At 61.9% G+C, this 13280-nt stretch overlaps 2 protein-coding genes across 5 annotated transcripts; one reads left to right on the forward strand and one right to left on the reverse strand.

The window, feature by feature from the left end:
- Window positions 1-403: 403 nt before the first annotated feature.
- Window positions 404-2517, reverse strand: LOC309445986 (tyrosine-protein phosphatase non-receptor type substrate 1-like). Its single transcript, XM_082065318.1, has 5 exons — window positions 2334-2517; window positions 1669-2019; window positions 1117-1431; window positions 685-1005; window positions 404-584 (listed from the first exon to the last, which is right to left on the reverse strand). Exons 1-5 carry the CDS (start codon window positions 2401-2403, stop codon window positions 481-483), a joined length of 1161 nt encoding a protein of 386 aa, XP_081921444.1. The 5' UTR covers window positions 2404-2517; the 3' UTR covers window positions 404-480.
- Window positions 2518-2643: 126 nt separating this feature from the next.
- On the forward strand, window positions 2644-5528 carry LOC309445987 (signal-regulatory protein beta-1-like). Of its 4 annotated transcripts, none has more exons than XM_082065319.1 (5): window positions 2644-3149; window positions 4193-4302; window positions 4419-4620; window positions 5012-5054; window positions 5315-5528. In XM_082065319.1, exons 1-5 carry the CDS (start codon window positions 2782-2784, stop codon window positions 5441-5443), a joined length of 852 nt encoding a protein of 283 aa, XP_081921445.1. In that variant the 5' UTR covers window positions 2644-2781; the 3' UTR covers window positions 5444-5528. The 4 variants fall into 4 exon arrangements, with proteins under 4 accessions (XP_081921445.1, XP_081921446.1, XP_081921447.1 ...); XM_082065320.1 differs by having other exon boundaries at window positions 5015-5054; XM_082065321.1 differs by having other exon boundaries at window positions 2645-3149; window positions 3925-4302.
- Window positions 5529-13280: the final 7752 nt, after the last annotated feature.

Raw genomic sequence — 13280 nt, forward strand, 5'->3', positions numbered from 1 at the left:
CAGCGACCCCTGGCGGCCCGGCGGTGTGAGGCGCTGCGCGGAACCGAGCACCGGGTGCGCGGAACCGAGCACCGGGTGCGCGGAACCGGGCACCGGGTGCGGGGAACCGGGCACCGGGTGCGGGGAACCGGGCACCGGGTGCGGGGAACCGGGGACAGGGTGTGGGGAACCGGGCACCGGGTGTGCGGACGCCAGCCCCGGGTGTGCAGCACCGAGCTCCGGGTGTGCAGAGACCAGCCCCGCGTGTGAGAACCAGGCACCGGGTGTGCAGCAGCGAGCTCCCGCTGTGCAGAGCGGAGCACCGGGTGTGCGGAGAGCAGCCCCGCTGTGCGCAGCCTCGGTGCGGGCTGCGGGCAGGGCCGGGCAGGGGGACCGGCGGCGCAGAGCATCCCATGGCAGCCTGTGCATCCCGGCGCGTTTATTTCCAGGTACACAAGACAAAGGTTCAGACAAACAAGCGGCAGCCCCAGCGTTTCTCTCTCATGCCCTCGCACGCTTGAAGAGGAAGATGAGCAGGCCGCCGAGGAGCCCCTTCTCCAGCAGGATGCCAAGCCACAGGACGGGGCTGGCCAGAAGGTTCACACCTGCAGTGGGGACAGGGGACGTTAGTGGCCGGCGCTTGAGGACAGGGACCCCACATCCCCCTGCCACGGCAGGGACCCAGTAACTCTCACACACCGTTACCTGTTTGGGACAGCGGGACAATCTGCAGGGTGGCCATACTGGTGACGGGGTCCTGGGCATCGTGCACCACACGGCAGGTGAACACAGACCCGTTCTTCTCCTCCGTCGCCTGGACCTCCAACAGGCTCCTCAGCTCGAAAAAGCCCTGGGGGGTCTCCACCACCCAGAAGCCGTTCTGCCCCTTCAGCTCCATCCCGTTCTCCAGCCAGGTGACGGTCACGTCTCTTGGGTAAAAGCTCTTCACATGGCAGGAGAAGTTCACGGTCTGGTTCACCTTAACGGGGCTTGATGGGTCCATGACCACCTGGACTCTGGGGGACACTGGGAAGAGAAGCAGCACCAGCTAACAGGGTCCCCCCACCCTGCTGCCCATGGGGTGCCCCACGCCCCCCGGGACTGGACACCCCGGGGGCCGGTGCCCCCAGCCCTCACCTCGCAGGGCTCTGCTGAGCGGGTAGGTCCCGTCCAATGGCTTCTCCAGTGTGGGGTGCTGCACTCTGCAGATGAGCTGCGAGCGGATGTCGCCGTCCTGCAGCGTCACCGTCACGGTGCTGGACATGTTGAAGGAGAATTTCATCTGCCCGGGGGTGATCTGGGGTGGCTGAGACGTGATCAGGGCCTTGCCCTTGAGCCATGTCACGCTGATGTCTTTGGGGAAGAACCCTCCGGATGTGCAGGTGAAAGGCAGCGACTGCCCCGGCCCCGCTCTGCGGTCGGGCCCGGACACAACTGGGGTGCTGGGTTTGGCTGCAGGGAGAAGCGTGGGGCTGTAGAGCGGGATCTGCCACCCCCCGGCCCCAGGGCTGCAGGGAGAGGGGTTCCCATGGGGACACAGATGTGCCCAGGGGACCCTCTCCTGGTGATGGCCCCAGAGCCCCTTCCCCATCCCCGCTCACCCTGAGCACAGTCGCCTGGACTGGGATGGGCTGGGGGGCTATGCCCAGCAGGGCTGGATCCCCCGGGAGCTCTGGGAGCCCCACTCACCCTGCACGGACACCTCTGTGCCACTTCCACGCTGAAGGACCTCTTCACCGCCCAGCGATTTTCTGAACTTCACACAGTAATAGGTGCCGGAGTCCTCGGGCTGAACATCCCTGATGTGGATGGTGAAGTCTGTGATGGACCCATTCACTGCCCTTGTCGCACGGGGGAAGGAGCCCGTCTGCTCATAAACAGTCACGCTCCCGCTGCCCAAGCCCTTCAGCCACTTCACGGGGCCAGGGGGACTGCGTTCAGATATGGTGCAGGTCAGGGTGAGCGTCTCCCCGGCTGCCACCGACACCTTGTCCTGGGGCTGTCGCAGCTGGAAGCCTGGATCCACCTGGGCACCCACACCTGGGCATAGTGATGGGAGGGTTTGGGGCTGATCCCTGGAGCTGCAGCACAGCACAGGGCATTGCCAGACCCCCAGCCCTGAGCCCAAAGCAGGGGACAGAGAGATATCCCCATTCCTCATCCCGTGGAGCAGCTGGCACTGCTGGGGACTGCAGGATGGGGAGGGCCCGGGGCCCCCGGGACGTGCTGGAGTAAATAAAAGTCTTTGGCTGGGGATAAAAGCAATCTGGGAGGCAGTGAGAGAAGAGCCCCAGACTCCTGTGGGGGAAGGGTGGCCCTGACAGCGATGTGGGGCTGTGTGGGTCCCCACTTACCCGGGGCTCGCTGGAGCAAGAGCAGCATCAGGCAGGCAAGCGGCAGCGCCTGTGTCACTGGAGCCATCATGAGTCCCACAGCGCCTTCCCAACGGCTCGGCTTGGCTCACCTCAGCTCGGCTCAGCTCAGCTAAGCTCAACTAGTGCTGGGCTATCGCCTGGCAAAGGGGAAGGAAGTGGTTCATCACCAGCCACAGACCCCTTGCAGAAGTCCCACTGGTTCCTATGGTGTTTACATGTCATGAGGCTGGTTCTCACCAGGGATGTCACTCCCACTCTCCCCACAGACGTGTGCCACAGCCACGGCCACCAGCACCGGGCAGCCAGAGGCAGGGGTCCCGATCTGGCCTGCTCTTGCACGCGTGACCAGCCCACGGCTCGGCACCCCAGGGTGTTGCGGGGACACCCAGCATTGCCAGCAGGGTCATGACACGGGCAGGCGTCTCCAATGGCCCAGAGCTCGGCCGGGGCTTCCCCTGAGCCCCCCGCAGCCACCGCTGCGGCTCCCGGAGCAGGGGGGTCCGAGCCGCGCTCCTGCCCCGCGCCCAGCGCAGCCCCCGCGCTCGGGGTGATGCGATGGTCCCGTCGGGGCTGGGTCCCGCGGAGCTCCCGGACGGCTCCGCCGCTGCCCCCGCCCGCCCCGGGGCAGGCACCGAAGGCGTTCCCGGCCGCTCGCCTACCGTTTCCTGCGCAGCTTCTCCTTCCCCCGTCCCGCCGCCGCAGCCCCAGCTGGGGCAGTGCCCATGGCTCGCCCGGTCGCTGCGGCGGCTCCGCTCCTGCTCGGGCCGCTCAGCCTCGTCCCGCTGCGGCTCTGCGGTGAGTACGGAGCGGGACGGCGGCTGCTGCTCCCCGGCCAGCCCCCGCCAGCCCCCCGCGTCCCTGCCCCGCCGGCCGCTGCTGCCCGGGGGTGGGTCACGGCGCGGGGGAGGCCCTCCCGCCGCCACGGATCGCTAACGGGTCGGGCCGGCAAAAAGAGACACCGGGAGGGGTGGGGGGGCTTTCCTCCTCCGAACCCCTTTTGGGCTGCGCGGGGATGCTGGGGGCAAAGCGGGCGGGATATACACTACCGAGCCCCGGGTGTGCAGAACCGAGCCCCGCGTGTGCGGAGCCGATCCCTGCCGGGTTGGTACCGGAGGTAGCCGGGGGCTTTGGGCAGGAGGGTTTGGGGGCTCTGCTCGGCTCCGGGGTGCACATCCCCGCTCAGAGCCCGCTCCTGGCTGCTGAGCACAGCCCCAGGCTCTGAACCCGCTTCCTCGCAGGGGCCCAGTGATTTTGGCTCCCGTTGTACAAAGCTGGCAGAGCGTTAATGTTTAACAGCACTAGGGAGTTTTTCCTGCCAGGAATTCCCCTTGGCTGCCCTGTACCTACCCAGAATCCAAGCGCCCACATCGCCTTGTGTTAAGGATGTGGCCTAGGATGCAAATTTGCCCCTTGTTCATTTTTAATCGGGTCTCCCACACGTAGTGCCTGTGGTTGGTCTCTGCCATATTCAGGGATATTTCTCAGCTGCAAACTGGGAGCAAACTGGGGCCGCTCTGCCTGTGCCGCTTGGGATGAGTGGAGCAAGCGCTCACCTCGCTCCATCCCTCAGCCCCTACCCTCCTGTCACTATGCCCAGGTGTGGGTGCCCAGGTGGATCCAGGCTTCCAGCTGCGACAGCCCCAGGACAAGGTGTCGGTGGCAGCCGGGGGGACACTCACCCTGACCTGCACCGTATCTGAACGCAGTCCCCCTGGCCCCGTGAAGTGGCTGAAGGGCTTGGGCAGCGGGAATGTGACTGTTTATGAGCAGACGGGCTCCTTCCCCCGTGTGACAAGGGCAGTGAATGGGTCCAACACAGACTTCACCATCCGCATCAGGGATGTTCAGCCCGAGGACTCTGGCACCTATTACTGTGTGAAGTTCAGAAAATCGCTGGGCGGTGAAGAGGTCCTTGAGCGTGGAAGTGGCACAGAGGTGTCCCTGTATGGTGAGTGCAGCCTCGCAGGACGCAGCTCCTGAGGGTCTGTCCCACAGCCCTGCCTTGCCCACAGTGGGGTCTGTGCTGCCCCATGCCCATCGCTCTCTCCCGCCCTGTCTCCACAGAGACATCCCTTGCTCCCGGCACGGTGGCTGCAGCTGTCGTCCTCTGCTTCCTCCTCCTCGGCCTCTTTGTCGCCTTTCTCGTGTACAGGAGGAAGCGCAGAGGCGAGACGGAGAGACGGTGCCTGGACAAGCCGGTGGCCGTGGGCAGCTTCTCACCCCCGACGCTGCGGTGCTGTGCAGGGACCCCCCCCAGCACCCTCAGGTTTGTACCCACTGCCTCTTCTGCACCATGAGATGAATGAACCATGTTTGTTGTCAACCTGCTTTATCCTGGTCTCCCCTCCATCTGGAGCTGTGTTTTTCCCCAGAAAATGCCCTTTGCTCACAGGTGCATCACTGTTCTATGTGTATATGGGAGGGTGCCTGGGCAGTGCCCAGCATGGAGGGCTCCCTGCAGTCCCTCACCGCAGTGTCTGAGCCCAGCCCAGGTGCACAGAAATCACCTTGTCCCTCTGCCTTCAGCGTGGGTGTTACGTATGGCCATGTGTCACAGACCCCAGCTAAAATTTGGGAGGAGAACTGAGGAGGGCTGTGCTGGTTGGGAAGGGCACCCGGGTTCCTTTAGCACTAATGACCATCCTTCCTCTGCCCAGCAGCGAAGTCCTGGATGCAGAGGCCTCAGATCTGCCCAGCAAGGTAAGTATAAGCTGTGAATGTGGGGAAGAGCATCCTACTGCGATGCCCCAGCTCGCAGGGACTCCGCGTGGCTCCGGGGCCGGGGTGGCCCTTGGGTGAGCAGTGGCCACCTGCGCTTGGTGCTGGCATGCTCCGGGTCGTGGTGTGGGGCCACTCACGCATCTGTGTCACCGTCGTCCCACCTTGAACCTGCCATTTGGGTTATGTTTTTGCAAGATGTTTCTAGTGACAATATTCACTATTTGTGTGCACTTCTGCAGCAAAGCAGCAAGGAGGACAACGAAATCCACTACGCTGATCTGCAGCCCCTGCCTGCGGCCCCGCGGCGCGGCAGGAGCCCCGGCACAGCCTGCTCCGAGTACGCCAGCATCAGGGTAGATGCCAAGTGATGTGTGGCACCGCAGCCCGGGAGGCCAAAGAGCCCATTTTCAGGGAGGAAGCAGGGACATTTCTACAGGGTGCAATAAAGAAGTGAATCTGATTAATTCCTGTCTTGGTGGCAGTGCTGGGCAGGGTGAGGCTCAGGGCTGGACCTGCTGCTCCGGGGCTCAGCAGCAGCTCTCCCAGGACACAGTGGCCATCTTGAGCACAAGATCAGGCCGTGGGGCTCAGCACCTCTGCTTTGTGCAAGCCATGCAGTGCTGATGGCTCCAGGAGGGCTTCAGGCACACCTGTCCCACTGGCACCGGCCACCAGCAGCACCTTCCCAGCTCAGCAGCTCCATGATGTGCGCTTTCTTGTTGCTGCACCAAGCTCATCCTCATTAAAGGCAGCAAACAACCATGCTGTCCAGTCCCACTGTGTTCAGAGCAAGAGCCGTAGTGCTGGTCCCGTGGGGTCTGGGGGGATGTGTCCCCTCCACAGCTCTGTGCCCACACACCCTGTGCTGCTGCAGGGTCATGCTGAGCTGCCCAGCTCCCCCCAAACCTGCATAGTCTAATCACACACAGGGCAGCTCTGGGGAACAGCCTTTGGGGCCACTTTGCTGCAGCTCATGGGCCGAGGAAAAGCTCTTGTCTGACTTTCCCTGCCCTCCTAGAGGAGCTGGTATTTGGGGATGGGGCTGCTGGTGCTGTGGTAAAATCAGGGCAGCTGGCATCAGCCTGCGAGCCCCCACACCCCTTCTTCCCTGAGCTGTGCACATCTCCTGCTCCATCCCCAGCCAGTCCCTGCACATCTGCTGCATGCACATCTGCTCCATGCACATCCCCTGCTCCATGCACGCGTGCTGGGTGTCCCCCTCCAAGGGCAGCAGGCTGGTGGCCAAGGACGGAGCATGGTGGGGACAGGGAGCCGCAGCTTGTGTGCTCCGCACCGGGCACCGCCGCAACACCGGGCACACGCTGGCACGACATGCGCACCTGTACCCACCTGTGGCAGCACTGTGTGCCACCGCACCGTGTGCCACCACCTGCAAACACCTTTTGTGGGCATGAGCTGAGGCGAAACGTGCTTTTCAGGCAGAGGAACCTGGTGTTTCTGCCGCTGCTGCTGCCTGTAACCTTGAAAGCTGCTGCAGTTGCTGGTTTCTAACTTTATCTACTTTTTTACTGTGAAAACAAAAAAGAGAAGTGAAACAAGACAGCATGAAATAGTGCATGTGGACCCTGGGGAGCATTGTGTGCTGGCAGAGATCTGCTCGGGGAGGGGATTGTTCTGGGGGGAGAAGACCCACTTCCGAAATTAGTGAGTGAATAAGTGAGTGAATTGCACGAGTGAATAAGCAGGGGACGTGCCCTGGGGACACTTTTGGGTCATTTCTTGCTCAGGGGCACCCAGCACCCCGTGGGCACAGTGGTGGTGGGGGTTTGCCAGGGCAGGGCTCCAGCACCACCGCCCTCAGCGCCCATCCCCAGCTCGGTCCCCTCTGCACCAGCCCCAGCAGCAGTGACGGGTGTGGGGGCACCGGTGTGAAGCCCCCGGCAGCACCAGCTCCTGAGCAGAGCCATGGCTGCACCGTGGCTGCCCCGACACGGGGTTGCTCAGCCGCTGCATGGGGAGGACACCAAAGCTCGCGGAAAAGCTCACGTCAGGATTACGGGCAGGAGTATGTAAAATATGTGGGTGAGACCGAAACCGGGGATAGACCTCGCAGGCAAGGGGAAATGAAATTCAAGGGGATTTAAGGCTTTTTAAGCACTGGGCTGGGTCAGGATGGGGGGAAACCAGTTTGATATGAGCATATGCAAAGCAGCGAGCGAGCAGAGCACCGTGGAGCGCTGTGCACCTAGGAAAGGGCCCAGGTTTACAGCTTAACTGCCCAGGGGAGGGATTTGGTGGTTATTATAGGAAAATCCTTTAAGCCAGCAGCCCGGGGTGTGCTGGCAGTGAAAGCACAAACAGGCGCCCGAGCGTGGACACAAGGTAGGAACGTGCCGGGGAGCAGCTCGCGCCGGGGGCAGCGCTGGTGACACCGGGGCTGGGGATTCACTGCTCATCCGGGTGGTTTCTTGGTGCTGCTGCATGTCACGCTCCACTGAACCACCTGCTGCGTGCTCGAGTGAGAATTGCGGGTGCTTGTGCCTGGGCGAGAGCTGCGGTGGCTGGGGGCGTGGGGCAACACAGGGGCCGGGACCCACCGGGGGCTCCTGCCCACAGCCGGGGCTGAGCAAGGGCAGGGTCACGGTGCGGAACAGAAGCGGCGGTCTTAGTCGCTCTTTTCCTCTGTGTGGTCTGTAAGCCCGGTGTTAGGACCCTGTGGGATGGCAAAGCCGAGCATGGGGATGAGCTGGGCTGTGCCATTGGGGGTCTGCATGGACTTCTGCCCTGGGGAGGGGAAGAAATCAGGAGCTGGAGAAAGGCCGGGGGATGCTCAGGGGCTGCCTCAGCGTCTGCTCCGCTCCCGGCCCCGGGAGGTGGGAAACGGCTCCTGGACGTGCCGAGGCGAGAGGGCTGGCAGGGCCTGCCGGGGCGGCGGAGCGTGCCGTGCTGTGCCGGGGCAGTGGTGTGTGCCGTGCCATGCCGTGCCGTGCTGTGTGATGCTGTGCCACGCTGTGCCTTGCCAGTGATCCAGCACGGGAGGCACAGGCTGTGCCAAGAGCCAATGGGGAGCATGAGCCTCTGATGGAAACCAAGGAATAACTGAGAGCAATTAGTTGAAAGAACGTGATTGACGGAGGAGGCTGGTCCCAGCAGTGAGGGGCGGGGAATCAATGGTTTAATTAACAACAAGGAGGAGCATGGTCTCAGGTAGTGCATGGGGCTGGCTGAAGCTGTGGGTGTCTCCTGAGCTTCCTGGGGGGCAGCAGGGTGCTGCAGCGCTCGGGGGCAGTGGGACAAGCTGAGCTTGTGCTGGAGTCAGGGCTGAGCAAGGAGAAGTGCCACTGGCACTCGGTGATGCCATGGGGACCAGGCGATGCCGTGGGGATCCGGTGATGCCATGGGGATCAGGTGTTGCCATGGGGATCAGGTGATGCCATGGGGACCAGGCGACGCCATGGGGACCAGGTGATGCCATGGGGATCAGGCGATGCCATAGGGATCAGGTGATGCCATGGGGATCAGGTGATGCCCTGGGGATGAGGCGATGCCATGGGGATGAGGCGATGCCATGGGGACCAGGTGATGCCATGGGGATCAGGTGATGCCCTGGGGATGAGGCGATGCCATGGGGACCAGGTGATGCCATGGGGATCAGGTGATGCCCTGGGGATGAGGCGATGCCATGGGGATCAGGCGATGCCATGGGGACTGGGCGATGCCATGGGGGATGCTGTGCCAGGACATGGATGCAGAGCAGCATGAGGAGCAGCTGGGGTGCTTTGAGGGGGTTGGAAAGGGCGAGAGGGTCTCAGTGACACTTTGAGTGTCCCCAGGAAATGCCGTGTGGGTCTCACCTGTGCCCACTGACTGCCCTGGGCTGTGCTCCTGCCCGGAGAGAGAACTGGAGGGAGAAGCCCCGGGGTGCTGCATGGCTGGATCCTGCTTCCACCAATTCCAACCCTGCCAGCTTGCCCCTTCGCAGCTCCCCGTTTCTCAGACTGTTCCTTGGAAAGCAAGGAAAGAAGCTGGAGCAAAACGGTGACATGCTTTACACTGCCACTGATTTATTTCGTGTCTTACTTATTCAATCTCATTCCCAGGTTTCATGGTTATTGTGGATTTTTATTAAAGGGAATAAACAGGTCTGGGATTTGGGGTTGTCATAGGAACAGTTTTGGTGCCGCAGACTCACTGCCAGCCTTGTCCTTCCCCCGGGGGCCTGATGCAGCAAGGGCTCTCCAGCCCCCCAAGCACTCAGTGAAACCCGCATCATGGGACACTCACCCCACGGCACTGGGGAGCCCTGCAGGACCCCCGGGGTGTTCAGGGAGGAGGGGACTCCCGGGCACTGCCCTGTGGCCACGGGGACATGAACCAGGACCCCCAGGCTGTGGTCCAGGGCTTCAAGCCTCAGAGAGATGAAGGAGCCTGAGGGATGCTGCGTGTCCATGTGGATTCTCTGGTGTCTAACAGGAGGTTGTGCTGTTGCAGCCAAGGCTGCCGGGAACCTCTCATTTTCATTAAATCCCTGGAGCTGAGGGGATGTGGGGCAGCTCAGGGGTTGCCCTCTGGCCATTCCCCATCTCAAAGGGGAAAATGAAGGTGTCAAACACATTTCAAATGTGGTGACAAAAGGAAATTCTTTGCGCCCAGCACTCCTTTGGCCCGTGCGGTCCTTCGCTGCAGGATGTTGTGGAGGCCAAGACTCTGGCAATGATTAAAGAGGGATTTCCAGGGCCGTGGGACGAACAGGAACAACCAGCGCTTAAGAAAGACTCGCTTTGTGCTTTCGGTGTTTGCCGGGACATTGGTCAGGGACAATCGCACTGCAGAGCTGGCACGGGTACGGCAAATAGAGCTGCTGGGCTTGGTCCTGCCAGTGCCTGAGAGGGTCCTGGGGTGGCACGAGGGGTGTCCTGTCTGCACTGGGGGTCCCCAGGCTCCTCATGCTGGATCAATTGATGGGGACACATTGGGGTGGTCCTGGTCCCCCGACACCCATGCGTTCATCGTGCCCCCAGCGCTCTGCATGCTCCCAGGGGTGCTCGGGACGTTCATCTGGGGAAAAGCGCTGGGAGCTGCTGCTCGGAATGGGGAACCCTCCGGGGAACTCTGGGGGTGCAGGGGCAGCATGGGCAGGACTCTGTGGGGTCCCTGGGCTCCCTGCTCCCCCCAGCACTGAGCAGCCTCACAGCTCAGCCACGCTTGGCCACAGCTCTGGCAGCGCCCCAAGTCCTGTCCCTGTGAGCAGCAGTGCAGGGAAAGGAAAAAATCTGCAGCGAGGCAGGAGAAGGGGGAAAGCAAGCGCTGCAGCGGGGAGCCATGGCGCGGGCTGAAAGCTCGCTCTCAGTGCGCTTTTGTTTGCCCCAGACGTGCTCGACGGTGCTGCCAGTGCGGAGGGGCTGTGCCGGCGCCGTGGCTCCTGGCGTGGTGGGGCCAGGCCAGCCCGGTGCTGCGGCAGCCTGCCCGGCGCCTCGGTCAGCAATGTGCCCTGAGCAGGACGTGGCCCCTGCCAAGCGTTCAGTGGGGACCCCCATCACCTGGAACCCCATCACCCAGAACCCCGTCACGCGGGACCCCATTGCCCAGAGCCCCATCTCCTGGTAGCCCATCACCCCGGTGGGGCTTGGCCGTGGGGTGGGCAGTGCGGCAGGACCAACAACACAGGCGCTAAAATAATCACTTCTGACAGATCCATTTCTTCTGCAAGGTTCAAGGCTTAATTTTATAATGGTAGCGGTAACTATGGCAACGTGTAAAAATAACGCATCCCCGAGCCCAGTAAATTCGCCGTAAACAGCTCCCAGCAGCCGAGGGGGGCTTGGGTGGGCAGCAGCCCCCTGCCCACAGTGCTGCCTGTGCCCGGGTTAGTGTTTGGGTTAGGATTCACACCATGACTAATTAGCCGTGTTAACTGCTTACGCCTCGGGATGATGATTTCGTTCGCTAATCCTTGGGGCTAGGCAGAGCTCGCAGCGGCTAATTGGGTGGATATCATTAATGCTGGCAGGCGGGAGCTGCCGGTAATGGGCTGCAACGAAGGGAAGGCTGGAGCATCCCTCGTGTGCGTCGTGGGGCAGATGCTTTTGCCACCGGCGCTCGGGGTTCCTCCCGGCACCCCAGACCCTGCACAGGGCTGGTAGCTGCCGGGGGCCACACACAGCTCAGCACCCCTGGCCAGCAGCACCGTTTGCACCCACAACCCTGCCCCAGAGCTGCTGCTGCTGCATACGTGTGTTTGCACACATGCAAATGCATGCAAACACATGGACGTGTGTACATGCGTGCATATAAACCACATGCACACACATGACCCCCCAGCAGCCATCAGCTCGTGCTGATGTGTGTCTCGGCTCAGACCTCTCTGGTCACTGCTGCTGGTGGATAATCCCAGGCAATATTTTCTAAACCTGTTAGACACCAGACAGACCGCAAACCCCCTGATCCCCCTCCGCAGACCGAGCTCTGGGCAGGATGGCAGCATCTCACTGTGCTCATTAGCAGCTCCTCATCGGGGCCAGGCCAGATCCTTGGGACTGATGCTGTCACCAGGAGCATGGGGGGACTTTACAGAGCTGGGATTGCCCTTCAGCTTCCAAAAAAAAAAAAAAGAAAAAAAAAACCAAGACAAACCAACACAAATCTCTTGCAGAAGCATTTTCCTTGAGCTCACAGCAGCAGGACCAGTATGGCACCGGCTCTGTGGAACTGGGAGCACTGTGTCAGGTGCATGGATGTGTCTGGTCCCAATGGGGATAAAGCAAAGAGCCTTAATCCCCGACACGTGGCCCCGGAGCTGTGAGGCTGCTGTGGGGACAGCGTGGGGACAGCCACCACAGTGATGGCCACCACAGGGACAGCCCAGTGTCAGGGCTGGGGGCAGCACTGGTGGTGCTGGGGGCTGGGCATGACAGCAGGACCCCCTCTAGGGCTGGGTCTGGCCGGTTTTTGGGGGACACGTCCCCCCCGCACCCCAGGCGCTGCGCAATCGCCGTTTCCACTGTGATGTGCTAGATACGGCCCTTTCACAAATAACCTTGATAAAAGCCCTTGCTGCCGGCCGCACCGTTATCTGTCCAAACAGCCATTCATAGTGCTTGCTCAGGGGAAATGTGGGGTGACACCAGGTGTCCCGCACCCCATGCGCCCCAGCTCAGCCCCACCTGGGGCATCTCTCGGCTCTGAGGTGTGAGCACCAAGGTCCAGCCACACAAATCCCTGTGCCCAGCCTGGGCTGCACGGTCCTGCAACCTCCCCGGTGCCTCCAGCAAGAGCCCTGCCGAGCAGGAAGTGATGGGCTGAGATTGCTTAACATGATAAATCCCCCCACGTTAGCGTTTTTATTTTCATCTGCAGCTGCGGTGGGACTCAGCAGCAGCCCAGCCTTCAAGGAGTTACAGCCGCCGCGCCCGGGAGCGCACAGAGCATTATCTGCTCTTGCAGCATGGGATGCGCTTTCATGATAACAATTTGCAATCAACAGAGAACTTTGAGAGGATACGGAAAAAAAAGAAGGCAGAAGAAAACTGAGATGATATCGCTCCTTTCTCGGCCAGGCCATGGTCCTAGCGGTACTGCCAAGGGGAGAGCAAGGTCTTCTCCAGCATTATGCTGTGTGGCTCAAAGCACCTGCTGTTCCCATGTGCATCCCCACCCACCTGCAGCACCCGGCATCCTCGGCCCTTCAGGGTGTCCCATACAGTCCCCAGCTACCCCTGGGACCCAGCAGCCCCCAGTTAAGAGCAGGGGACAGCTGGGGGAGTGTGGGCTGCATCCCACACCAGGAACCCCTGGCTTTGCTCCCCCCAACACCCACGGGAGCAAATCCTCCTCCAGAGCAAGGGGCAGGATCCTGCCTGCGAGCAAAGGTTGTCACAGCCCTCCCAGTGCTCACGGCCGCTGACTGGGCAGCAGCACCGGCCCTGCCACGTCTGTCCTTCCTGGCAGCAGCAGTTTTCCCAGCCCGTCAGCAGTTTTTCACCCTGAACCCCTGTCCCGCTGCCCATTGCCTCCAGCTCGGCTGGGGCTGTTTCCAGGCCAGGCACAGGATATAAACCACCTTTCCTGCTCTGACACAACCAGGAGGAATTCCCCGTGTTGGAAGCATGCAGGGCAGTGTTAAGGAAGCCTGGCCCAGTTACCCACCCTGCAGCACACCGCAGGTGCCGCTGCCACACAGGAGCAGCCCTGGAGCATCGTGTGGCCCAGGGATGGGGGAACCATGGTGCAGATATTGTCCCTGCT

This window comes from Streptopelia decaocto (genome assembly GCF_964273445.1).
Source record: "Streptopelia decaocto genome assembly, chromosome: 14".
Classification (NCBI taxonomy): Eukaryota; Metazoa; Chordata; class Aves; order Columbiformes; family Columbidae; genus Streptopelia; species Streptopelia decaocto.